At 60.4% G+C, this 27,109-nt stretch overlaps 1 protein-coding gene across 2 annotated transcripts in view; it reads right to left on the reverse strand.

Annotated features, from left to right (window-relative positions):
- CCDC88C (coiled-coil domain containing 88C) overlaps window positions 1-27,109 on the reverse strand; it is a 108,959-nt gene that overhangs the window by 40,213 nt on the left and 41,637 nt on the right. For both annotated transcript variants that reach the window (XM_045822361.1, XM_045822362.1), the window contains 7 exons: window positions 22,117-22,186; window positions 9,337-9,395; window positions 8,024-8,107; window positions 5,565-5,705; window positions 4,878-5,062; window positions 4,143-4,224; window positions 3,640-3,798 (listed from right to left, as the gene is read on the reverse strand). In XM_045822361.1, the coding sequence (XP_045678317.1) occupies window positions 3,640-3,798; window positions 4,143-4,224; window positions 4,878-5,062; window positions 5,565-5,705; window positions 8,024-8,107; window positions 9,337-9,395; window positions 22,117-22,186 (780 nt within the window). The remainder of the gene's footprint in view (window positions 1-3,639; window positions 3,799-4,142; window positions 4,225-4,877; window positions 5,063-5,564; window positions 5,706-8,023; window positions 8,108-9,336; window positions 9,396-22,116; window positions 22,187-27,109) is intronic.

A 27,109-nucleotide genomic window follows, 5' to 3' on the forward strand; every position in this document is an offset into this window, starting at 1 on the left:
AAGGAGAGACAGAGGCAGAACGGCCAGTCCAGGGATTTGTGGGGGTCCCTCTGGAATAACAGGATGACTCCTGTGCAGGCACCGGAGCATCACAAGCAAACGACGACAGGCCAGCGCTGGGGCCACACTCACTCTGCAGACCCCTGCCTCCCGACGGGAACACGCTGGGGGGCAGGGGAGGGACCCTAGAGCATGCAGTGGGGAGAGGGGAAGAAAGGAGAATCAAGCTTAACTGCTCTGAATTGGGTGCCGGGTGGGTGCAGGTCAAGAGAGAAGGCAGCTCCGTGAGGAAGGGGGCGGAGGTGTCCCGGCCACACGGGGGTTGGGGGAGGGGCCAAGGCAGGCTGAGTGCACACTGTACTGGAGCCCTGCCTCCCAAGCATGGGGGAGGGGGGGGCGGGGAAGGGCAGCGGAACACTCGGACAAGGAGGGGCTCAAGGACTCAGCGGTGTTCTCTTCTTCCAAGCAGGCCCGGAGAGAGGTTTGCTTTAGTTAAGGGTGGGAGCACCCTGAGAGCCTTAAGGGTTGGACTCAAGCCAACAAACCCACCCTGAGCACCTTCTTCCACTGAAGACGACAGAGAGGCGTGGAGCTGCTGGGACCCCAGGGCGCCGTGGCCGGAGGTGAGTGGAGATGGAGCCCCATCTCCTGGCCCGGAGGGGCAGGGCAGACCACGCCCACAGCACGTCGTCCCCTCCCAGACCTGGGCACCGAGGGGGTTCCTTAAGGGTGTGTGTGCCCCGGACCCCAGAACCAGCCGTGAACCCAGGTCCTCGCTGCCTCGCCAGCACGGATCGGCTCCAGGGGCCCCTCCTCAGGGGCCAGGGGCTCGCCAGGGGGCACTCACCTGAAACGTGCTGCTACCTGTGCCTCACCATGCCGGGCACAAGGGGCTCAGAGACGCCCCGACCACCACTCCTTCCACCGGCGGCGAAGACACGGTCTGCCCACCACCCAGCCGGCTGGCGCAGGGACTGCTGGGACGGTGCCCCGGTCAGTCGCCACCCCTTCAGCTGCTGTTTGCTGGGAATCCAGCACTGCCCGGGAGGCTGCAGGTGTCTCAGGACGGCAGAGACAAGGCCCACCTGGCCCCCTGCTCAGGACGCTCACGGCACCCACACACCTGCCCTTCGCTGTTGGGAGTTCCGGCCAGTGACGAAACACGGGGCAAGGGGCACCCTCCCGGCCACCTCTCTCTGCCTTTGTCCCCCACCCCCGGCAGCAGAGAGGCGGGACGGCTGTTTGCAGAGGGAGGTGAAGGGCTGCCCGCTGCACCCCCACTTCCCTCGGTGCCCAGGGACGCCCAGGCCTCTCTCCTCTTGCTGTTGTTTTAACCCTCACATAAACTAGACTAGGAGCCGCACCGGAGCAGCCAGAAGTTTAAAAACAAAACAAGGAAATTTGTGTTCCATATTTTTCTAAGCAAAATTAACCCTGCCCTCGCCCTGAATCCCCCTGGGTCCTTTATCTTTCCCTCCCACGTGGCAGTTAACACTCTCTCCTTTTTATGTGCTGCTGAGCGGTGACACCAGACAGGATCAGCCGCTCCCCTGCACCTAGAGGGGTCTCCCCGTACGGTGGGCGCCCACAGCCAAAAGGGGGCACGAACCTGGCGATCGTGCTCCCCCTCGCTTTCCTGCCCGTCACACCCACCACGGCCGCCATCACGAAGGCGACAAAACCTCATGCTTTTCCCCGTCCTCCTCCCCCCGCCGCAAGTCTTGTCCTTGCGGAGAGCAGGGTTTTCACTCGACTTGCGTGCTCACTACCAAGTGCCTCGCCTGTGCCAGGCCCCCCAGGCATGCCGACCAATGAGACCCTATCCCTGCTCTCGGGGGTTCACAGCGCATGCACCACCCCCACCCCCACCCCCGGCAGGCGGGGCTGACCGCAGGGCTGCGGGCAGTCCGCAGGGCTGTCGTCACTGCTGCAGTCGGAGGATGCGTGCCCGAGCACTGTCCTTCCTGCGCCCTGAGCCCCGGAAGGGCCCCAACACTGTGTGACTCATCCTCCTCCATCAGGGCCAGGACTCCACGGACCACGCCAGTTCTCCTGATATTCATTAAGCTGATGCGAAACTTAAGGCATCACTAATGTCACGGTAACTTCACCATGAAAATTATTAATCAATACGAAAAAGAGGGCTATTATCCAGAGGCATGAATCCTGAGAACTCGGAAAAGGGTTCCCAGTGCGAAACCATCCAAACGTCCGGAAGCTCCCCGGATGCCAGGAGCGAGCCTCGCTTTGCGGCAGAGCCCCGCCCCCCGTACAGGGTTGACGCCCACAGCGTAGGCATGACGTCACCGGCCCGCGTGACTGAGCGGGGTGCTTGGACAAGGCCAGGAATAAGCAGAGACTGAACCCTGAGGCCCACCCCGTCCATGGGACAGGGTCGGGGTGAGAGGGGGGGATGCACGCAGTCCCCACAGGGGGCAGGAGGGGCTGCTGTGAGGCAGCAACCTGCGGAAGGTGCGCACGCCTGTCCCCGACTCTCCCAACCGCAGCATCGCCGGTGAGCGAAGAAAAGCCCGTATCCCAGAATCTGCCTCTGCTGGAGATTTATGCCTTTCATCGCCAGCAGGGCCAGGGGACCGTTTCCAGGACAGAGCCGGGAGCTGGAGCTGGAGCTGGCCTCCCCAACACCCCTCCCCCCACCTCTGGGCCTGGCTGCTTTTGCCCAGCACCCGGGAGCCTCCTCCGCCACAGGGGGTGGGGCCAGTGTGTCACTAACACTCCTGGGGAACAGACACACCCTGGGTAGGTTGGAACAACAAACAAGCCTGGACCACGGCCCTCCCCAACCCGCCTCTGCCTGGCCCAGAGACCCCAGGGCCCGTGCACAGCAGGGCACATCGAGGTGTCGGGCCCAACAGCCTGGCCCCCGCACACCTGCCTGCCAGCAGCTCGGCAGGGCAAGGGACAACCTGCGCTCCACAGACCTGCATCCCAGACCTGCATCCAGGCCTGGCAGTGGGGATGATGACTTCTTACCACCCAGCAGGGCCCTGCAGTATGAGCTTACTAAATACGCTGCAAATGCCAGTGCCAGCAATGGGGCAAAGTTCCCAAACCCTCAGAAAAGAGGGTCCGGAACCTGCTGACGACATCAGGAAGTCGGGGTGAGCGGTCTAGGCGTCAGGGGACCCCACCTGGCTCTTGATCTCCGCCCCCCTCAGCCCTGAAACCCTCCCTTGCACGGACCCATGGCCTAGGCGTCAGCATAGCCCCACCACTGAGGGTTAGGGCGGACTTGTCCCAATCCCAGGTATCTTACTTCCTTCCCCCGAAAAACCTCACAAAAGTGGGAGAAACAATCCTGGCAAGATTTACCCACAGAAATTGCAAGACGTTTTTGAAAGAAACGTGTGTGAATAGGTCACTGCTGTGGCTAAATCTTGTGGAAGAGGGAAGAATCCTAAAAGGAATCAGGGCCCTTCGACCGTAATTCCCAACCTCACTCCTTCCCGTAAATTAGGGGGTCTCCCGGTGGTGGTGCGGATAGGCTCTGGAGCAGGGAGAGCGCAGGCTGCAGAGGCCTCGTGACTCCCGCCCCCGCCCCCCAGAACAGGACCTGCGGCGAGCCCCGCCCCCCAGAACAGGACCTGCGGCGAGCCCCGCCCCCCACTGCGCACGCACCTCCATGCGGGCCTTGTAGAAGTCCACGTCATGCAGCTTCTCGCGGCAGCGGCCCAGCTCCATCTCCAGCCTCTCCACGCGGCTCGCCCTCTCCCGCAGCGCGTCCAGCTCGTCGCGGTAGGCACGCGCGGACCGGGCGTCGGCCGCCAGCTGGATGTTCTGGGAGGTGGGCAAAGGCAGGGGACCTAGCTCAGGGCACCCCTGGGCTGGGGGAGAAAGGGCCCAGGCCCTGCAGTCCCAGGAGAAGCCAGCTCCTGGTGGCCAAGTGGCTCCGTGTGCAGCCCACCTCGTGGGGGCTCCACACGCTGTCACTAGAACATGTCGCCGCCCCTCCCCACAGCAGCTCTCAGGGCAACTGGCTCCCGGCAGCGCTGCTCCGAGCAGGAAGGAAACAGAGGCCTTTGCTGGGAGGTCCTGGGGCTGTGTTCCTGAACCCCAGGCCACGGTGACTGGGGCGCCCCGCCCCTGCCCCTCCACACATGGCAGAAAGGACTCCCGCTCACCTCCTGCTTGACTTTCTGCAGCTCCAGCATCAGCTGGTCCACCTCGTGCCGGTTGTCCACGAGCTGCTCCGTCTTCTCCTCCCTGGGGCCGTGCAGAGGGCGTGTGGTGGGTGAGGGCTTCCCCAGAAGCCCCTGGAGAGCCCACCCTCTCGGGAGACCGCGGAGGGGAGCGGAGAGAGAACCTGGCTTCTGGGGGTGAGGAGGGGAGTCTGCCTGTCCTCTTTGCGTTTTCAAGGCCTGCTGTCACACTGCACCCTCCTCTGAGGGTGCGGGACGGGTCAGGGGGCCCCAGGAGCTGCCGCACCCCGCTCCACAGCCAGGCAGGCAGCAAGGCCTCCTGCCGAGAGGTGGAGGCAGGCAGCTCCTGAGAGGACCAGACGGGCCCATCCGACGGGGCGAGACACGTGCTCCCTCCAGCCAAGAACACACACAGCAGCGTGTGGTCAGTCATTCGAGCCCCACACCATGCCCGAGGGTGGACGGCAGGCCGCTCCTGCACCGTCTGTGACATCTGCACCGGCAGGAGCCCCGACAACCCACAGAGTCCCTGCTGGGCAGGGCTGTGACCCACAGGGACCGATCAAGTGCAGAGCAGAGCCCAGCCGCCCCGGGGCCCTGAGGCAGAGCTGTCCTGCCGGCCGCCCCGCACGCACAGCGGTGACCTGCAGGTGCTGGGAACACGCTGGGACAGGCAGCACAAGAGCAGGAAAAGCAGGGGGTCGCCGGAGGACTCACAGCTCCTGCCTGACGCGGCGCAGCCTGGCCTTGGTGTCGGCCAGCTCCACGGCCAGGTGCTGCCTGTCCTCGCTGGAGAGGCTGCTGGTGGGGCTGGGCGTGGACTCGGCGCTGGGGCACTTGAGCGGGCTGGGCGGCTGCTGGGCCTGCAGGTAGTCCCGCTCCTGAGTGAGGTCCACGATCAGCTGCGGCAGGGCAGAGATGGGGGCTCACCAGCGCGCCCTGTGCCCAGCACAGGGCCCGCACTGGAACTTGGTGAGAAATGACCAAAAGACACATGGAAAGTAGAAGACAAGATGTCAGCCGCGACTGAAAAACCAGGAGGGAGGCAGGAGAAAGGTGGTGTGTTATTAAAACTCGACGATACACGTAGTGAGACAGCAGTACGGAGCACGTGAATGGAGCAGAGTCCCCAGCCTCACACAGGAGTCCCGGAGACGGCTGTTCACTGCAGAAGTGCCCGTGTCCCCCAATCCCGACCCAGAAGCTGGACCAGGAGGACTGGGGGCATGCAGGCTTCCGAGGTCCAGTCAGGAGGGGACAGGGGAGGGGAGAGAAGGAGGGGACGGGAGGAGAGGGGGAGAGGAGAGGCAGACAGCCCGTGACTGGGCCCCAGGCCCGAGTGCCCCAACCCGTCCCCCAGACCCGTCCCCCAGGTCCCCCAGGCGGCGGCCGCCCCAGACGCACCTCCGTGCGCTCGTCCCGCTCGTCTATGAGCCTGCGGAGGTGGAGCACCATGCTCCTGGACAGCGCCTCCAGCTCCTCGGGGGCCACGTCCGGGACCTCCAGCCACTGCAGGTCGAACACGTTCTCCTGGTTGTGGGTCACCTGAGGGCACACACAGGGGTGGCGCTGCAGAGGCCGGGGTGGGGGGCAGCTGGGGGGCCCTGAGGGCCCCCCTCCCATGGCCGAACCATGGGGGTCCCCGCAGCAAGCGCAGCCGAGCTCTGCCCTGAAACGCAAACCACTTCTGCTTTCAGCGCTGGTTCAGAGAGGACACCGCCGCTTTCAGCACTGGAAAGCAGTCCCCAGGCCGTCGTGGTTCCCAAGACGGTCCTCAGACCGCACCGAGGAGGGGGGCCTCGAGAGTGGGGGGGCGGGGGAACAGGGTCTTGTCTCCCAGAATCCAATGTGAGCATGGCAAAATATTAAAACTTACGTCAGAATGTTGGGCATGTAACCATCTTATGCTATTTGGGGGAAATACTTCATACTCTAAAATAATTCTCAGGCAAGTCAGTATCTCTTCGCCACCCAGGACCACCTGGATTCCCCCTTTCTGTGTGTGTGTGTGTGGGGCGGGGCAGAGACACACAGCCTCCCCACTCACTGACTCTGCTGACCTCACCTTCTCAATCTGACCCTGCCCCCCACCCCACCCCTCGACCAACCAGAAGGGGGCAGAAGATCTGTCTCGGGCCCACGCGGGTGTGGGAGGATGAGTGTCAGTACACACAGGTCTCAAAAGGGGAAAACAGACAGAACCCCACTCGGTGTGGACACCAAAAACCAGCTCTTGAGTTTTCCAGAGGAGTCAACGGAGGTAGAGAGTAACTTTAATAACCAACCTCCCCGCAAAGACCACTACCAACAACAACAAAAAAAACCTGCCTTTCAGTTTTGCAAATGACACCCACTGCCTCACCTCTCCCCACCATGCAAAGGACACGCTGGGGTTCGGCTGGTCTCGGAGAACCAGGAGCAACCTCAGCCCAGGGCGCCGGGCACCCGACAGGCGCGGGCCGGGGACTTGCAGGCTGGGTGCCGGGCCAGCTCCACGCTTGGGGAAGGTCTCCGGTGTCCGTAAAGAGGACTGGGGGACGCAACCCCAGCCAGACATCAGGCACAGGAGCTGCTTTTAACTGGAGACTCCTGTCGCTCCTCCCGATTGGGACTCGGTGGGCCTCTTGTGGGGCCTGGGCCCCGGAACGTGCGAGAAGCACCCAACTCACTCTGAGGCCGGGTCCCCACCGCCAGCCACTGAATCCGATAACCACCCAGGACTCTGTGGGCTGCATTCCAGCCCGTTTTTATTTCAAATATCCCGCTGGCTGGGCAGGAAAGACGGTCATGGGCAAGGGACCTTACCCCAGACACATGCATTTTTCAAACCACAGGACGCGCAAGGAAAATTAAAAGGCAGAATGGTTCTTAGGCCAAGAGGTGGCCACTCACTGTCCGTGTCACCTGTGACTAAGTGTGTTTGTGACGATACTGGCCACCCCCGGACTCGGGCGTCCCCGGCCCCTCGGCTGCCATGGACGGCACCCATCTCCTGCTGCGACTCTGACTCAGACCTCAGCAGCACCCCAGGGGCCCGGAGCCTGGGGAACCCCTCAGCCCGGCCTGCCCAGGCACTGGCTCAAAGCTCAGTGTTCAGGGGCCCCCGCCAGGCACACACCTGCTCCTCTGTGCTCCTGCCCCTGGCTTCTCCATGCCTCTGCCTCACCTGTCCAATCAGACTGAAGACTGACGCATACCTCCTGGATAATTACAACACACGAGCCTTCCTCTGGGGGGAGGCTGGGAGAGGATGTCAGGTAGGTGCTTGCCCCCCTAGGCCCGGTTGCCAGGGAAACCACTTCTCTGATGCTGCCACCTCGGCCCAGGTCTACAGAACGGCAGAGGGGCTGTCCACAGCCCTCCTGGCTGCACCCTGGGGCTGAGTCTACAGGGGCAGCCTCTCTGGGACCGGTGGTCTCTCGCTTCCCCGGTGGAGGCAGCCTGCTTCTGGGCCCCGCTGCTGACAGACACGGAGCGTCTTCCTCCGGAAAGATCCACCATCTGACGCAGGGTGACACTTGCCAGGATCCATTTCCAGGGCCTGTAAATCAAACCCTGGGCCCAAACCCCCTTGACAGCACTTAAAAATAGTCTGAGTCCTTATTAGGCAAGAAGAGGAGGCCCCGAACTTGAACGAGGTCCTTTTCTGACATTCTTTTTATTTTTATCCCCATTTTACTTTGGCTTGCTGATGGCCACCTTTGCAAACAGATTCCACTGGTCTGTGGTGTCTGAAACCTAAAATGAGTCAAGTCACTAGTGAGTGATGTAGTGTTTCAACTTTCCGCCGGGGAAGGGCACCCGCCGCCCGGTTGCCGCGGGACAGCCCACGGCTACTCCCCCGCAAGCCACCACACACCTACCTCCTGGATGTGGGCCACGATCCCGGCTTGGGTCTCAATGTCCAGCTGTTTGATCCTCTCAATGAACTCCTCTTTCCTCTCACACTGCAGAGGGCAACACGTGTTAACGGAAGCATTTTGCAAGTGAGGCAACTGGGGCCACCACAGGCACAGAAACAGTTTCCAAAGGAACCACCTGCCCAGCCCCTGGCTCTATCCCCTTCACATCCAAGAATGTGTCCTCCCTTGTCCTCAGGCTGTTTCTCTAGAAACTGCTCAGACCTCCTGCATCAGAACCGCCTGGGGTACCTGTTTTTATTTTTTTTTTAAAGATCTCTTTTATTTATTTTTCAGAGGAGGGAGAAAGAGAGGAAAAGAAACATCAATGTGTGGTTGCCTCTTGTGAGCCCCCTACTAAAGACCTGGCCCACAACCCAGGCATGTGCCCTGACTGGGAACCGAACCAGCGACTCTTTGGTTCTCAGGCCGGCACTCAGTCCACTTTTTGCAGGCTGGGTGCCAGGCCAGCTCCACACCGACGCTTGGGGAAGGTCTCTGGTGTCCATAAAGGGGACTGGGAGACACAACCCCAGCGAGACATCAGGCACAGGAGCTGCTTTTAACTGGAGACTCCTGTCGCTCCTCCCGATTGGGACTCGGTGGGCCTCTTGTGGGGCCTGGGCCCCGGAACGTGCGAGAAGCACCCAAGTCACTCTGAGGCCGAGCCATGCCAGCCAGGGCCGGAGTGCCTGCTTTTAAAAAGCCCATCAGGCTGACAGTACCGGGGGTGGCACCCAGAAATGTGAATGTTCCACATCAAGGCACCTGGACTGGGCTGGGGGTGGCAAACTTCACCTGCGAAGGGCCAGGTGGCAAAAAAAAAAAAAAAAAATCCGAGATTCTGCAGGCCATTTGGCTGCAGCTCTGCCACTGTGGTGTGACAGCAGCCAGAGAGAGCGTGTAAAGAAGCAAGCGGGGCCCCGCCCCCACGAACCTTTAGTTACAAAAACAGGTGCCGAGTCAGATGCGGCCCACAGGCTGCATGCAGTTTGCTGAGCTTTGCTCTAGGTGCCCCTATACTGGGGACAACTTGCTAGTGGCTCAGTGGCCTGAGGGACCCTCACCTGCCTGCTGTCAAAGGTGCCCTGGTGCCAGAAATGGCTGTCACCTAATGGGTGGTCCCTTCTCTCAGGGACCCAGCAACATGTCATGTTGGGCTGATGGCAGCTTCACTCCTTCCTCACTAAGGGGGAGTTTCATGCTCACAAATCCACACACGAGATGGCCCAGAGCAGACCACCCCCACCCCCACCGACCCCCTGCCCGAGCCCTACCTGGACCGCACAGCCCAGCACCAGCAGCAGCACCTTCTTAATTTCCTCCATACTCTTCCCTAAATCAAAAGAGCAACATACTTAATTAGTTCCATCTGCTTATAAAATCTCATCAGTGATACACCAGTCTGCTGTCAGGGGGGAAAAAAAAACCTCAGATAAGCTGAAAAAAAAAAAAAGAAAGAAAGAAAGAAAACTCATCTCTCTACCCAGCGAGTCCCACTTAGGTGCACCCAGGCCATCTGATTTCCATGTACGGGTTTGTATGTTGTTTGAACCACAAGAGAATTCCGGACACAACTATTTGCGGTCCTTTTCCGTTCAGCTGTACCACGAACACCTCCCCGAGACAATCGGCGAGCTCTGACATCAGTGTCTCGTTCCAGTGTGTGTGGGAAGCACGGTCCAGGGAAGCACGGTCCAGCGGCAGAGTCATCATCTCCGTGGGAAACGCTGAGTCGACTCTAACGAGGCTGCAGGGACCTTCACCTTTGCCCCACGCGGAACACCAGACGACAAGCCCACAGACGGGTCACCCAGCTGTGCGTCGTGTCAGCCCGCTGCGCAGCTGTTCACCCACCCACTCACTCGGTCTCACCCTTTGGCTGGAGCCTTCCACAGCGAACCCCAGAAAACACATGCGTCACTTTGATGGTCACGGTCTCAGGCTCACTTGGTACAAAGGCCACCAACTGACCCACCCAAGCCCCTCCCAGAGGCTCAGCCTGTCCATGTTTTAACCTAAACGACGCTAAACAACATCTTAGTGGCTAGTTCTTCGCAAGCATCCTTATTTACTTCTTTAGGAAAAACTCATCTTGTAAGCTCCTCCCACGGCCAAACAGTCCGGCAGAACGGCCCGACCATTTCCCCCGCGTCCAGTGTCCGAGAAGCCCTCCGTCCGCAGACGCAGACCCACACCGTCTCACTGCTCCTTCTGCGCCTTGCCGGCCAGCCTCTCGTCCTCTCCCGCCGTCTCTGGGATCGCGCTGAGGACGAGTGTGTCTTCACGCATGTGAGAGTCCCAAGCACCCACACGAGGAGTCTGCACGCTGAGGCTCTGGGCCCGGCCGGGTTACCAGGGGCGGTGTGACCCCAGCAAGCTGTGTCCTGTCCCCGGGCCCCAGTTCCCACGTCTCGGCCATGGAGGCTGCTGGCCTGGGTGAGGGGCAGGGTGGTTTCCGGGTAAAAACACATCTATGGTTTTCTGCCCTCCTCACTACATCCTGTTCTATCTGGGGGGGAAGGAGCATGCCAGAAATAGCACTGTTTTCTAGGAAGATCTACCAACACCCACTCTCACACTGTGCTACAATGGCGCGGAGTATCACCAATGACCCCTGGGATGAAAAAAGCAAACTCGTGTCCCAAGAAGCCGTGCTGTGGCTCCCTTCGCACCCCTGGGGGTAAGTAAGGTGTGTGTGGAGTCGTCCTAACACCTCTCGGCTGCGGAACGGCTGAAAACACCCCTTCCTGGGATGATGACATCGCGGCTGAGACGCAGAACTGGGGGCTGGACATTCACGGACTGAACTGCACCCTCCCTGCGGTCTCCCTGCCCAAAGGTGGGGGAGGGGAGGGGTGGGGGCCAGACCATTCGGGCCCCACTCTTAGGAACGCGCTTAATAAGGTTGGGGCTGCCGATCGGTTCAGTCACAGCGGAGCCCTTCTCCCTGCTGGTGAGCGTGGAGCTTCCGCAGTGTTGGAAATGGGAACATCCTCACAGGCGTTTGTGAATTACTTTTCACCTGAGACCTTTCATTTGGCCCAGGAGGCTCCGATCTATAGTCATGAATGAATGTCATCACCACACGGACCTGCTTCTCTAGCATCGCCGTGAGGATGGTCAGCCACAACTTCGGTTTTGATAGAAAGACAAGGAAACGCCCCTGAGAACATTAACAGCCTCCTGGCAGTCTCACCAACGTCCTTCCCTGGCCCCAGCCCATGTGACTGTCCCCTCCCAGCCCCCCCCCACCCCGGCCTTGGGCGGATATTACAGGTGCAGCCCCCTCCCAGCCATCGCCAGCCCCTCCTACAGCGATTCACCTTCGAGGCCGTGTACCTGGCGCTGTAGCCGGCCGGAAGCAGACACACAGGAAGGGAGAACATTTGCAGGGCCCGGATCAGCCGGGACAGAAGGCAGAGTTCATCATACAGAACGTCTTCATGCACCCCGTTCATGGCCAAGGCCCCGAAGGATCTAAATACACCACACTTCCCAATAATTTAAACAGCTCTGAGGACCCACACCCCTCCCCCGCCACAGCAGATGAAATCCCACTGCAAGGGGCGACCAGCTCGGGCAGGCCCGCTGCCAGCAGCAGGACTGTCAGCAAGGAGGGGACGAGAAACCCCGTGCACGCAGACACACACGAGTGCAAGCACAGTCCGAGGCTGCCCGGTGCGGGAGCAAACGGTCCTGCTCCCTTGGCATCCTGTGGTCACACACGCGTGACGCACGGCAACCAGGAGCCATTCGTTCATCCTCCCATTCATCCCTCCCCACCCGTCAGGCATCGAGGAGGACTGAACCCGACCCAGAGCACTGTGAGAAACGCATGGAGTTCCCGTTTGCTAAGTTTGGTGATGGCGGGGGGGAAAAAAGGTTTCAAAAGTAGAGAACTAATTTCAGAAACATCTTCACGGACAAAAATTATTCACAACACACTTCTGGGCGATCAGCAGGGCACTGGGAGACCCCCCGTGGCCCCAGTCAAGCGCAGCGACCCCCCGCCGGCCGTCACCGGGGAGAGGGAACGAAAACATTGGCTGGCAACAAACACATTCCGCGGGTTCCACCCCTGCACACATCTCTATGAAACTTATTTTTTTTAAAAAGGGTGAGAAGCCCAAGTTCCCTCATTTCTCATGCGAGGCTGATGGCCAATTTCACTCAGGGTTCCAGCCGTAAGGAGAAGAACGGCTATTTTCACAAATCCACCAGACTGTGGGTTCTGAACAGTTTCAAAACACACAGAAGGCCCTGGGCCGGGCCCCGGCCAGCGAGGCTGGCTGCGACTCAGTGAGGCTGGCAAAGAAGAAACAAACCTCCTGACGACTCCCTGCCCCGGCACCCACGTGTTCCGTGCTGAGGGCCTCGCCGACATCAGCCCAGTCCTCGGAGCGCAGACCAGGAAAACCAGCAGTTACAAAAAGCTGAAAAAATGTGATGGGAACCCGGAAGAAGGACATCGAGTCTGCATTAGGCCAGGCTGCTTAAAAGAAATGACCTCTGACCTGAGCCCCAGCGATGAAGAGGAGAGATTCAGGAGGTAGGTGAGCGAACAAGAGCATCCCAGGCATGGGGGGTCAGCATGTGCAAAGGCCCAGAGGCAAGCGAACACGGTGGTGGACGAATTGTGAAGGCTCTGAGGTTAAGCTCACTAGAATTGGTTTTCAGAGTGGAAAACAGGGGAGGGGGTATGAAGCAGCGTGGATTTCTGTGCTGAATGAGTCACGGTGGGTAGGGCGAGTCAGGAAACACCAGGCGCCCTCCACGTCCACCCACGACCTCACAACCCCGGGAGGAATCCCCCGCTGCCTGGCGGACTCTCAGAAAAACCTTACTTCCTTTGCCACCTGCTGCCTGGAGTCTGGTCCCAGAGAAGCTCCCGGCCGTCCTTCTCAGCAGCAATGGGACCCACAGAGGCTGGTCTACGCTGCAGACAAAGCGACAAAGCGACAGACGTTTGCAGCCATCAGCTCCCCAAACCGAAGGGGAATGACCTGGCCTCACGGGCGCCAGGGAGGGGGATGGACATGCATACAGAAACGCAGCCGGACAGTTACACTACACCAGCCTCGAACATGTACAGGCTGGATGAGGTCAGGGCTGGAGAATTCCCCAGCCTTCAGATCTGAGTCCACGGCAGACACGGCCAGCCAATCACAGCACTCGCTCACGGAGCCCCGAGGGGCCTCCGAATCCATCTGAGCACAGCCCTCTGCAGCCTCTGCCCACCACGGGGACAACACCTGTCTTCTACACCTGGTGTGTGACGCCAGGACGCTTCCGGGGTCTCCTCTGTGATTCTCTAAGATGCAGCCATTTAAGGGTTCACACTTCTTGTCATCCATAAATGGACACTGAGGCTGGAAGGCAGGCATTCAGGCAAAGGAAAGCAAAAGGCCCTTTCCAAGAGGGAGCTCTTACCGCCCCCAACTGCACACCCTCCTCCGTGCTGGGGTCGGGAGGCACAGTGACGTGGACCCCCCCAGTTCTGCTAACTCAGCTCCCCGCAACCAGAGGCCCAGGACCTGCGAGTCAACGGTGAGGCTGAGGTGTTTACAAAGCCTCACATCTGGAGGGACGAACCCGATTCAGAAGAGTTAACTCCGCCCTCCCCACATGTCCTTCGCTCCTGCAGCCCACCACTGCGCGGAATCAGAACGTGCTCGTGTCTGCCGGAGTCCCCGGTGGACAAAATCTCCCACTCACAAACCAGGACGGGGCTCCCACACAGGCGGAGTCACACAGCAAGGTTGGGCCCCAGGTCCGCCACCACCTGCTCTTCCCTCACTCCCGCCACCCGCCTTCCTCCCAAAACTGTCATTACTTATTTACGTTTCCTACCAGAGCAGGCTCCCCCTCGTCTAGCTGCTGCTCCCTGGACCCCCCCCCGCCCCCCCAGGTATCCAACCAGCGTCTGCCGGCTGAAGGCGTGGCGTGAACGGTTTGCACCGACTCCCGGGGGAAGGACAAAGAAAACAGTTCGTTTCCTTTCTTCCCCGGGATGGGGACGTTGTTGCAGGCCCTCAGATGTCATGTCATTCAACGTTATTTCATCACGACGGTGATGACATGCAGTAGGAACTTAATTCTCGCTCCCATCAATCTGACTACGGTTAAACTGGTTCTGTTTTTGTGGTGCTGCTTTCAGTCACAAAACCTGAAGACAATGTTAAGTGAGAACTTGCTATGTAAATATATTTTTTTTTCTTAATAACTCTACATCCTGTTCACCTCTGACTTACGTGCTCGAGTCACCCACTCGCAATGCTCTCCCTGGTCTTGTACTTAAACACCGGTCACTGCGTGAGGAGGCGTACGGGGCTGTCTCATTGGCTGGAGACCGGGGCTGTCTCATTGGCTGGAGACCCGGGCTGTCTCATTGGCTGGAGACCGGGGCTGTCTCATTGGCTGGAGACCAGCACTGCACAGCGCAAGGCCCTGGGAACTCTCTTCTCAGTGTGCGGGGACATCCCCAGACTCACCCGCGTGTGCAGAGGGCACCGCTCTGCAGACCCCCCCACCTCCCCTGGGGGCTCAGTTGACGACGGGAACAGCTGTTTATCACTTTACCAGTCAGGGCCACCGTGGGTTCCGCGGGGACCGCTGAGGAATGTGTGGGCAGCGACTTCCTCTCGGGTGGGCACATGGGGACCCTTCACCAAATCCTCCCTGGTCCGTGGGGTAAGAGGCAAGCACCCGCACCCACCACCTCAGCCTGGACAGCCACCCCTGGGAAACCCTCACCAAGATTTCTTACACCAAGAATGCCACACACGTGGCCCCCAACAGGCACGAACATGGGCACGCACTCCTCCATCTGTCTGATTGGTCAATCAACAACCGTTCATCAAGCGTGGGCTTCGGCCCCCACCCCAGCACAGCACCCCCGCGCGTGGGCATCGAGAAGTCCCTGTCCAGATGACAGAAGGCTGCTCTCCCAGGTCACAAAGAACAATCGGAAACGGTCACGGCCACCCCTTAGACAGCGTCACCATCAGAACTGACTCCCTCCACCCCCCGCCAGCCCGCCCAGGCCACAGACGCTGAGAGCGAACCCCCTTCTGAGCACCGAATGGCTGAAGCTCAGACGAGGAGAACCAACCACAAGAATTCAGAGAGTGGCCTAGCATTTGCACCGGCTGCAGGCGAGGTGGTGGCAGAGGGTCTGAGAGAGGGTCCCTCCCATCGCCCCCCCGGCAGAAAGCTTGAAGCCCCAAAATTATCAGGGCGCACAGAGACCTTTGACACACAGCATCTCGTCCCTCCTCCTCGGATGGCCGCAGAGAAGAGTCCTGCTGGAGGCCATGGTGCCTGGCAGCCAGGGGCGCGTCCTCCTGTGTGTACGGGCCATCGCTAGGACGTTTACCAAACACAGGCCGGTATCCAGGCAGATCCCACGGGCCGCTCACAGGCCGGCCAAGGCCGAGTTGTCACACTCGCCTGGGCCTGGTGTCAACCCAGCTTTTCATGTTCCTTGAAAAGCAGAGCGCTGGCCTGCAGCTCAAGCGCCCAGCAGCGCCCCGCGTCCCCGATGGGCTGGGAAACTCACTTCTGAGGCGGCCGGCAGCAGCACAGGAGCGGCCGCCAGCCACGGCCCCCGAGGCAGCGTCTCAGCGCCTTTCTGAGCCTGCCCCTCCGGGACCACTGGGGAAGTATTAGTGGGGGCCACTGCCTGTAGTGTTCTTCTTCCTCTGCAAAGAGGACTTGGGTTTTTGCAAATGAAAAAAATTAAAAATATGTACACGAGAGAGTTAAGATTAGAAAGTTATGGAGAAGTGAAAAAAAAAAAAGTAAGGCTGGGAAAATATCTGAACACAGGAATGGCCCGTTCGCTGCCACTGGGAGACCCGGGACCCGGCAGGACCCTGGGCAGGGCAGGGCCCCAGGTCCACGAGGAGGAGGAGGAAGGCAGCCCCTTAGCTTTCTAAAAGGAGACTGTTCCTAATAAGTCAGATCCTGAGCCATCTTCCTCGGTTGCCACGGGGTGGGGGGACAATCCACCTGTCCCACGGGCCCCCTAGGTTCCCGGTCGGTCCCCAAAAGGCAGCACTGCCCGGGGCGGGCTGTGAGGGGAGGTTTCCATGGGCCCCGAAAAGCACTTCAAGCACACCCTTGACAGGAGAGCAAGTAAACACGGAGAGGCTTAAACATTAAATCCCGAGCGGTGCCAGCAGTTCCGCTTCCCTCCAGGCCCTGAAGCCTAAACCTCAGCAGTGACGGAAGACTGCCCGCCTCCCTGTGCCCGCAGCCTGCCGCTCCCCCCGGGACTCCCAGCACTTTTCGCTCCTCCGAGCTCCTCCTTCCCTCCACTGCTCTGTTCTTTGATGCCTTGTCACACACTGCCTCCTCCAGGAAGTCCTCCTGACCTGCGCGGGCAGAACTCGTTCATCACCTGCATCGCACTCTATACACAGCACACACACACTCACACCACTTCTCCCCTGGAACAGACGCAGGTCCGGAGGTCGTCCTCCTCCCTTCCCTGCCCCAGGGCCACCCGGGCGCTTCTCGAGTGGAGACAGCCAACTTGTCTCTGGGACCCCAGCAAGGTGGGCAATGAAAGCTGGAGGACGAGCGCGGGCTGAGCTCCTCTTTGAGACTCTGGCCGGGGCAGCCTGCTCCGAGAAGGAAGGGAGCAAGGGCAGTCAGTCTCCCATTGGGGGGTCAGCAACTGGCCCTCTGGTTCCTGCAGCCCACACAGAGGCCTGCGCCGAGCTGTGTAGGGAGGACGCTCGCAGCCTCTCTGGACACAGAAGGCTCTGCCCCCCCGCCAGGTGCCTTCTCTGTCCCTGGAAGCCCTCTGTGACCGCTCCAGGAGGGAGAGAGTGGAGGACTGAAGGCCAGGCCACTGAACAGCAGCTAATGGAACCCCCAGGCTGCTGTCCAAGGTCCCGGGGGCATTCACAGACAGGACCCTGCAGGGTGTGACTACGGGCCAGCCCCTCCACGGCCTCAGGAATCTTGCCTGGCAATCAGAACGCAAGTGACCCGGCAGAACAATGGCGGTGGCAGGTCCCCCTGCTTGGGACCAGCAGCTGATCGTCCCCATGTGTGACTGTTTACACAGTTTATACTGGTAAATACGTGGCTTACCCCTGGGACCACCATGCTGTGTGCCTCTGAATGAGTCCCCTCCCCTCTCTGGGCGGGGTTCTGGACCTCCGAGACTCCTCCCTTCCGTCCCAAACAGCTCAGGTGGGGTCGGCAGTTTCCAAGCCTGAGAACCACTGCTGCCCTCGCACACGAGCCTCGGACGAAAGCAACGCTCTCCCCCCGCATGAGGTCCTCCGGTTTGTCAAAGAAGTGACTGTGCTGGCTTCCGGGCGGGCAATCTGGTGCTGTGTGTGCGTGCGAGGCCCAGGGACAGGCCTGGCTGCTGAGAGACCGGGACTTGGAGGGACCGGCAGCGGGCCCACTCTCTAACGTTACAGACGGCACGGACGCCGTCATCTCGTGGTTCCCCCACGGCTCCTCGGGGAAGAGCTCTTTGACAAACCACGCAAATGTGCAATGGACACACAGCCGGCGAGGTGGGAGGGGAGGGCCGTTTTCTGCCGCCTCGGCGTGGGGCAGAGAGCGACTCTCATCGATGTGCCCGCTGACACCTGACCTCTGCCTCCGTGAGAGCACGTGGCTCCCACTGGGAGGAGCACCAGCTCCTGGGAAGCGAGGACAGGGGCAGAGGAGGGTCTCCAGCTCTTAGGCCCTATTCATTGAGCGCCTACCCTGTGCCACACCCGGATCAAGACACTTAGAAAATACAGCAACAACAACAAACTCCCAAAAGTCTGTGCCCTGGGGAGCGGTTACATCTGCGAGGAGGCAATAGAAGCAAGGCAACAGACGTGAAAAAGTAAGTAAATGACAGAGAAGGTGATGAACGCTGTGACAAGAGGAAGGCGGGGCGGAGCAGGAGGGCCGAGAGCCCCCAGGGAGAGGCGGTCACTACGAACAGGGGGGGTGCGTGGGCGGCCACACTGGAAAGGAGCTGTTCCTGCGCGTGTCCGCGGGAAAAGCAATCCAGGCAGGGGAACAGGCCCCAGGGCACAGGCCCCAGGGCTGAGGGGGTGGGCAGAAAAGGGGCACCGCCTGAGTGACCTCCTCGGAGGAGGACTCAGTGCTGAGAGTGGCTGGCAGGGCAGCGGCTGCAACCAGGTGGCAGAGCGGCGGCGGGGCAGGCAGGGCCAGAGGAGAGCTCGGGGGTTTTGAAAGCCAAGCCAAGCCGCCTGCCTGAAGGAACGGGCGTGGGGTGAGAGGAGAGGGCGGGACCTGGCCAGTGAAACACAAAGGACACCCTACGACACCCAGGCTGGGAGCCTGGACGCGCAGACCGGCTGCCAAGGAAAAGGCCTTCCCGCCGAGTGTCACCATGTGCAGGAGACAAAGGGTTCAGAGCAGGGTCCTATGGGACCCCAGGCTGGGCTCCGAGAAGCGGGGTCTACAGCACCGAGGCACCGGGCAGGCACGCAGAGGGAATCCAGAGCTCCGATGATCTGAGGCCCCCAACAGGAGAAAACAGCATGAGGATTTGGGGCCAAGGGGGCAGACGCTGAGGACAGGTCTTAAAAGCAGTCTGAAGCACACGCAGGGTTTTCTTTCCTGCATGTGCTGAGCCGTTCTCCAACCCCAGGGCAGAGAGGAAGAGAACACAGCCCCGTGTCCGATGGGTGCAGGGGTGTGCGAGCTGCGACAGCTCCCCCTTAGATCGGAGGGAGGGGACAACGCTTGCTCAGTGTCTCAGGAGCTCCCAGCGTCCCCGTGTGTAGCTGGGGGAGGGGCGGACTAGATGCTCCGCTGGGAGGTGTGCTGCTCCCAGCACCTGACTCCACCGTTTTTTGCCCAAAACAAAAAATAACCCAGAACTGTGGACCAGTCTGTGTTGTGAGTCACAGGACACTGTCGCCACCGGCCAGGAAGAGCGCAGGCGAGCTCCTCAAACACACGCGGCAGAGTGAGTGCACAGGCGGCCCCCACAGAAAGAAACCAACTTTGTCCTTTATTTACCAGCAGCCCCAAATGCTTCACACCTCTATTTTTAAAACCGAAAACAGAAAATAGCCCTGTTCCTTGAACACGCCCCTCTGCCCCGGGCACTCAGTTTGCAGCTTCGTGCTCATGGGCCTGCCGGCCTCCCTCCTCTGGGAGCCCCCGCCCCCAGGACCCCTGCCCAAACCTGCGCCTCTGTCTGTCTGTCGGCTCAGAGTCCTCTGGTACTGACAGGGGGCGAGGCAGCCCCTCCCCTCCCAGCCTGCTGCGAAGGTGGGATTCCCCCCCACCCCACCCCCACGCTCCCGTCCCAGCTCCGACTTCCTCCTCGGGGCTGCAGCTGAGTACCAAAGGCTGCTCACCCACCACAGCCTCCAATCAGCCTCCCAACACTGGATGGTGGTGAGGTTGCGTAACTCTTTATATATGAAGATGACTAAATCGTTCATTTAAAGTGGGTAAATCTTATGGTATGAAAGCTGTATCTTAGCTCTGGCTGGCGTAGCTCAGTGGATGGAGCGCGGGCTGCGAACCAAAGTGTCGCAGGTTTGATTCCCAGTCAGGGCACATGCCTGGGTTGCAGGCCACGGCCCCCAGCAACCGCACATTGATGTTTCTCTCTCTCTTTCTCCCTCCCTTCCCTCTCTAAAAATAAATAAATAAAATCTTAAAAAAAAAAAAAAGCTGTATCTCAGTAAAGCTGTTTTAAAAAAAATCAGTGTGCACATCCCTGCAGACATTTCCGTTCAGAGCCAGAGCCTGTGGGGATCGCGTCCTCAGCACACGGACCACTCCTACGTCCAGGGTGGCTCACGCAGAGGCAGGAACGGAGCCCTGCTGGAGCCCGGGGCTGGTGTGTGGAGGTGCCCGGTGGGTCGGCGTCCCCAGAGAGCGGCAGGAAGGAGGGGCGGGGAACCGCAGGCATGGCCAGGAGGGCAGCCAAGCCACGCAGAGTGACAAGGGGCAGGGTGGCTGGGGGAGGGGAGGACGGGTTCAGTACTAGGCTGCACGGCACGCACTGCGCCCCCTGCTGTTTTTGTGCGGACGGGCTGCAGGTCCCAATAGGCCATGCCCGTGTGGGATGCAGACAGGGGCTCTGGCTTGTGGGTTGGACGTAGCAGGGCCCCAGGCAGCACCTCTGCTCGGGGACCGAGGGACCGAGTGACTAAGGGCTTGTCACTTACACTCTGCGAACCTCTGCTTTCTCATCTCTGATGTCCCGAAGCACATTTTCACTTCCACTTAAAAAACACATTTTTTAAATTCTCATCTGAGGACATGTTCACTGATTTTTAGAGAAAGGGGAAGGGAGAAAGACCCGGAAACATCGATGTGAGAGAAAAAAAAAATCTGTTAGTTGCCTCCCGCACACGCCCCGCCCAGGGATCGAAGCTGCAACCTGAAGTATGTGCCCTGAGCAGGAATCAAACCAGTGACCTTTCGATGTACAGGCCGACACGCCAACTGACTGAGCCACAATGGACAGAGCTCATTTCTACTCTTCCGTACGTGTGCAATGCCCGCCCCACGGCGGGCTCACCGCGGGCTCAAGCAGCGAGCACCCAATTCCGCCCCTCCCTGGCCACCCGAGTCTCCTTGTGCAGGGAGACTCCAGGCTGAGTGGGGGAGCAGAGCTAAGCTCGGACCAGCACCCTCTCTCGGCACCTTCCTCCTCTCTCCCCTTACTACCAGTGCCCCCCAAATAAATCTGGAGAGTCAGCAGAGTCCTGCTCAGCAGAGCAGACCCCCCACTTTCCTGAAGTTACTACAGAAATCACGCGAGTCCCAGCTGTTCCCGGGGCCCAGGGCTGTGGCTGGGATGGGCTGTATCTGGTATCTTCTGTCTGTAGGGGCACTGTGAGATAAAGCCAAACCAAAAGCCCCCCAACAGTAACACGTGGATGGGAAGGCTTTGCACGGCCAGGACGGACTCCGTGAAGCTGACAGGCGAGGGTGCGAGTGCCCATGGGCCGGCCTCGAGGAGGACTCACGGAGGTCAAGGAGACCTCCTCCTGTCACCTCCCACGGAGAAAGGCAGGCACGCCAGCTGGCTAGCGCTCAGGAGGAACCCGGCCCCCTCAGCCGCACTGGCCCGGTGCCCGCCCCCCCGCCCCGGAGCTCCTGCTGCTGGTCTCAGGGATGGGACACTGAGCAGGAAGGAGCTCCCTCTGTGAGTGACGTCCTTGGCTGGTCGCTGGGTGCACTTTCCCCCACGTCTCACGGCAACTTTAGCGACTGTCCCATGGACAGGAGCAAGGACAGCCAGGCCCAGTGACGGCACGGTGAGGAGACGACAAGAGAAGCAAACTTAGCTCCTTCTGTACAAGCTTCTCATGTGACCTATTCCAGGGGGCCCCAGCACTGGGGCTCCAAAACACCATCAAGGTCTCCCCTGGAGCAGAGGAAGTCCCTGCCGCCCGGGTATGGCAGGGAGCAAACCCACCACCACTTTAACTCCCCCAAGGAGCTAACTGACAAGGGTGAAGGAAGCTCCAACCTCTGCAAGACGTGCAGGAACACACTTCCCTCAGTCTTCACAAAGAGTCCGAGGCTAGGACTTGGCACCCTTGCCCGTGGGGGCCTCCGGGTGCAGTGGGAGATGTGAGAGACAGAGGCACGGCAGGACAGACATCCTAGTGAGACCCCCCTCCACCAGGGACCAGACAAGGCATCCCAGGGTCCCCGCAGATGATGAAGGGGAGTTCCCCCTCCAAGATTCTTGCTTTCTTACCAAGAGACCCCCACCCCACGACGGCACCACCGGCTCCACCTTCTCCGAGGAGGACAGACCCCGCAGAGGGAACCGTGCGGCTCGCCCCTCAGCCCGCCGGAGCCGGGGGCCGGCCTGCCTCCTCGGGGTTCGAGGGTTTGTTCTTAGGGAAAGTGTGTGCTCCAGGCTCCGTGCCTCCGGGTGAGAAACCGCCCATTAAAAACCTCACCAGGACGAACCCGTTTTCCCTGTGCCGGCTCCACGCTGGCAGCCGGAGCTCGGAGACCGACAGCTGCCCAGAGCCCCGCGGCCCGGGCCAAGCACCCCCGGGTGGGCGGCTTTCACTCACCAGACAGCGGGTCTTTGCCAATCATCAAAACATTGGGCAGATTCATTACGATCAGCTGCTGGAGAACTTCCTACAGAAACAAAGGGGGAAAGATACCGTTAGGAACAGGAAGCGAAAATAAAGCACAGTCAAGAAGAGGAGCTTATCAAGTCACTGGGTGAGCGTGCACCCATTCCTGGGTCCCCACGAACGCACTGCGTGAGAGGAGGGACTCTTGAGGCTATAAACAGGCGTGAGAAGTTGAAGCTAATTGTCCTCGATCATCGCCAAACACAAGCCACGACTGTCTGTGCGAGGAGACTTGGGGAGAAAGACGATCCGTCACACGCCAGGACCGCAGGACCGGGTGTGGGTGTCTCCTGAAAGATTTATTTCTGTGGGGTGGTTTGGTTGCGCCATGAACAGCACAGAGTGAGACCGGAAGAGGGGCCAGTGGGTCGCTGTCAGCTGGGGATTCGGGGGCTGCCGGTGGCCGCACCCGGTCTCCGGTGCACGTGGTAAGTGGGGAGCCCCCTGTCGCTCACAGCCGGGAGGGGCTTCCCCGGGCGAGGGGTAAATCACAGCTACTCTGCACCCCTTGGAGACACGGCACAGGAGACGAGCTGCCTTCTGGCCCTCACGCAGAGGGTCTTTGAAAGGAGACCCAGGCACCCGCCATCAGTCACGCCCCCTGCCTGGGCGTCTTTGACGAGCTCCCTTGCAGTGTGCCAGCGCACACGGGGCCAGCTGCGCTTCCCAGAGCAGCGCGGCCAGGGCAGGGCGTCTCCCCCGTCCAGAGGGGCTGTGCTCTCTCATGGATCAGAAGAGAAACGTCTGCTTGTATGGGAGGCAAGTGAAGGCGTAGGGTTTACGGGTTTTCTGGGGTCTTACAAAAGTGGTCCCTATAGAAATTCTTCACCAACAGAGGTCTTCCTACGCCTTTCAAAAAACGTTTCCGACTTATTTCAGGAGTCACTGTATGGCGTAACTCGAGAAATCTCTGCCCTCAGCGTCCTGCCAGCTTGCATTGACGAAGGAAGCTGGGGGTGGGGGTCGGCGGTCTTGCAGTGGCTAATCCCACAGGGCCCAGCGGGGCCCCCCAGAACGGTCTCTGAGTCGTCAGAGCAGAGTGGTGGCTGGGGCGAGCAGGCCGGGAGATGCCAGCACCCTCATGTACTTTATGCGATGCCTTTAACCTTCTTGCCATCTTTCCATGGCTCCTGTCCACGCCAGCAACTGTGGGGGCGATGCTAAACCAGAGGTGTACCCCACTCCCAACACGTTGGGCCTCTCTCCGCTCAGGGTTGGAGCGAGTTTTTTGCTACCACCTGGGCTCACAGGTCAGCGCATCGGAAACGGCTGTTTCCTCGAACACGTCGCGGTGGGACAGGAGCCTGAGCCGGGCGATGGCCTCAGCCCTCCTTCAGGCCTTGGGGAAAACTCAGCACGAAAACCTACGTCTCCGGTGAACGGTTCTCACCAAAGGGTTCCGCTGTCGCACCCAGGGACGGAACGCACCTCGAGGGGAATCGCCAGAGTCTGCTCTCCCACGCAAGGAGGGACTCCCAGCCGATGAGCCCCCAGTCGTGGAGTCTGCACCCCGCCTCTGGACACCCGTCTAACGCTCCACCCGACTTCCGGAAGATTCGCTTGTTCTCCCTGCCCACCACGTGCAGTCCCTTGGGGAGCCCTGGCGGGTTCCCCTCTGCCACTGTCATCGCACTGCGGGGGGGCGCCAGCCCGGGGACTGGGGTGCTCAGAGAAGGAGCACGCGGAGGCAGGAGGCCCAGCGGCATTTCTGAGCCAAAGCAGGTCCCAGCAAGGGCCCCAGGGAGCAGCGCGAGGACACATACAGGAGTGCCCAGCAGGAGGCGTCGCTCTCCGAACAAACGTGCGCCTTTCCCTCAAAAAGTACGTGTCACTTACGCAATGACGTGTGACGATTTACAACATGCACAACAAAATTGAAATTAAATGGTTAAAAAAGTGATGTTTTATGAATGAACAATGTTTCGAGGGTTGTTTTTTTTTTTTAATGTGTTCCTTTCAAAACCCCATGGGTCTCCTACGACCTAATCCCGGGGCCACAAACACTCGAGAGCGACTAAGGCGCCCCCCCGCCCCCCTGCAAAGGGCCACCAGGCCCGTTTCCAGCAGAAGAGGCTCAGAGGCGTGAGTGTCGACCGCAGCGGAAGCACAACGAGAGACACACATTCGTTTCACACATCCCAGCAGCCACCTTCAGAAGCGTAACAAGGCACGACGGGCGAAAATGCTCTAGCAGTGCACTTTAAGGAACCCGACATTCCCCGAGTGCTGCCGTGTCACACCGTCGACACGACGTCATGGACACGGCGCACTTTCCCACACCGGGCCTCTGCGGCCCGGCGTGTGGCTGGCACTCACGGCACATCTTGGGGCGGACGCCGTTTTCCTCGCAAACGCTTGCCCTGGAAAAGCCGCTTCGCACACTTAAGTGGTTCCAAACACACTGAGGAGCTTTCCAAGAGCTGAATCGAGCATCGCTTTTTACATTTAAATGAAAAATTCCTCAGCCACACTAGCCACATCGGGAGATCTCCACAGCCACCCTCGGCCAGCAGCTGTCACGCACCCCAACACCAGTGCGTCAGCCCCCGGGGAAAGTCTAGCTAACGCGCCCCCTCAGGGTCGCAGGGCCCCCAGGGCAACAAGCCAGGCCCTCCATCCACCCAGCGGGGACGTGAGGAGCTTGCTGACGAGCGCACCCTCCCGCCTGGCACGCAGAACAGAGGGCCACTGTGGAGGCCGCAGCTGACACTGGCCTGCTCGGCCAGCACCTGGTCACACCCCGGCTGGCTGTGTGTGTGGGGGGGGACTGAACGAGGCTGAGAGTGTGCACCCAGGGGTGTGCTTGAATACCCGCCAAGTCCAGCACCTCCTGGGGCCACCCGGCCTTCACCAAGGCCGCCGTCCCACCCGCAGGCAGGGACAAGGGCGCACACGAGCCTTGGTGCAGCCTGTCCTGTGCCCTGATCCTTGTGGCCGGACACGGGCAGCAGAGGTGTCAGCCTTGAAGGTGGGCCCTCCTGGAGAACCGCCCCCCACCAACAAAGGGCGGGGGGCAGTACAATCTGTGGTCTGGGGGCACTTTGCACTAGGTCTGCTTTCGGGTCCCAATCCAAGATGCTGGGGACACGCCAGGTTCTCCTGCTCGTGAATGAAATGGCACTAACGGCATTCTGGGAGGATCCCGCCGGCAGCTGCTTTAAACAGCCCAGAGGACGAGTCACGAACGTGGACCGGGGAGGCTGGGTGTTTGGATTCTCAGCAGCAGGGGACTGGAAAGTGTCTGTAATGCACACCGCCCAGGCCGCAAATCTCAATCTAAGATCCTATCGATGCCCACGTCTCTCCTGGGGCCGTCACGGGAAACGCCAGCCCTGCACGTGTCGGGAGGGAGGGGACAGGCCAGGACGCTCCCCAGGAAGCATCTGTCACCCCGGCTGGAGGGTCTCCGGGGCTACAGCTGCGTCTGCACCGAGGGTCAACAAGCCCAGCCGGTCGGCCACCATCAGGTTCCTAGCTTCTTGGCCTGGATCCTCCGGAGGCACCCGAGGGTGACGTGAGCAGTGCAGGGTGGCCCGTCTCGACGCCTGTGGCACTGGCGCTCACAGGTGACCAGCGGAGAGGAGTTCTAAGGCCAGGACCAGGAAGGCACGTGGATGGAAGACCCCCCCCCTTCCTACTAGAATCGTCCCCCGACAGGCACAGGGGTCCTCGGTGGGGGGTGCCCTCATCCAGGCTGCCCAGGTGATCGAGGCGAGTAACAAGGAGATTCCAGGGCACCTGGTCACACGGGAGGACGACCCAGTGAGTGGTGGCGGAAGACCAGACCTCTTCACCACCTTACGGCAAACGAGACCAGCGCCCAGGCCCCTGCTCCACGGAGCCCACGATGCCAGATGCTTGTCCCTGTCCCCTGAGAACCCAACGCAGGACCCAGGCCGCCCTCCCCAGCTGGCTGCAAGAGGTCATGCCGCGCCCTTGCCATCCCCTCCCATCACCAGAGCTGCCAACAGGCCAGCGCTCCCGCCTAAATGCTGCTTCCCTCCCCAACCTCCCCCCCGTCCTGAGGCAGCTCTCCGTTTCCCGGGTGCCCGCGCCTGGTGGATGGATGTCACGGTGCCGAGTCCTGGGTGAAAGGGGGCAGGCAGAGGCCTGGGGCGCAGCAGGGCCCGGGAAGGACCCGGCTTGGACCGCAGGACGGGCCTGGCCGCCTCAGTCCACCTGATCTGCTGCCTGGGCCGAGGAGGCCCTGTGGCTGCTGGGGCTTCTGGGTGAAGCCCACCTTCTTCCTTCTGTCCAGTCCCCTCCCAGGGAACTGTTAGGTCCAGAATGGGACGGCCCCTAACTGCTTTTCCCCGGTCTCTCCCCAGGACCTTATCTAATAAACAGTGCACCCGCCCACCCCTGACGGCCGAACGCCCCAGACACCCTAACGTGGGCCCACGCTCTCTTCTCCCAGGACCTCCTCCCTTAGCAACGGGGTGGGGCGGGGGGCCTCAGCTCAGACCCCTTAGGACAGCCCCCTCCGCTCTCCTCTGAGAACAAGTGTGTACACCCCAGACTCTCGGTAAACTGTCTGCTTAAACTGTCCGCGGTGCGAGAGTGGTAAATGGAGCCCTGAAACACGCGACCAAAACCTCCCAGTCCAGGTCAAGCATGACAGGGCTGCGGGTGAGGGAACAGCCCTTTCCGTTCCTGTTCCACATGGATCCCAGGGAGCGGCCCGGTGAGGGAGACACAGCCACTTGTCCTGGGCAGGAAGGTGGCAAAAAAAAAAAAAAAATGCTTGGAAGAACACGAGAATACCTAATTGCACACACAACATTACGACAGGTTAAAAAAAAGGGATGACACCAAAATGACAGAACTCTCCTACGGGAGTGATCAGGGCGAGAGCTAGTCAGTTTCCCAACACTTTCTACAGGCTCTGCCACTGGGCCGCGTCGCCTTAGATGAAAACACCGTA

This window comes from Phyllostomus hastatus, unplaced genomic scaffold, assembly GCF_019186645.2.
Source record: "Phyllostomus hastatus isolate PE091 unplaced genomic scaffold, TTU_PhHast_1.1 phas_scaffold_501, whole genome shotgun sequence".
NCBI lineage: Eukaryota > Metazoa > Chordata > Mammalia > Chiroptera > Phyllostomidae > Phyllostomus > Phyllostomus hastatus.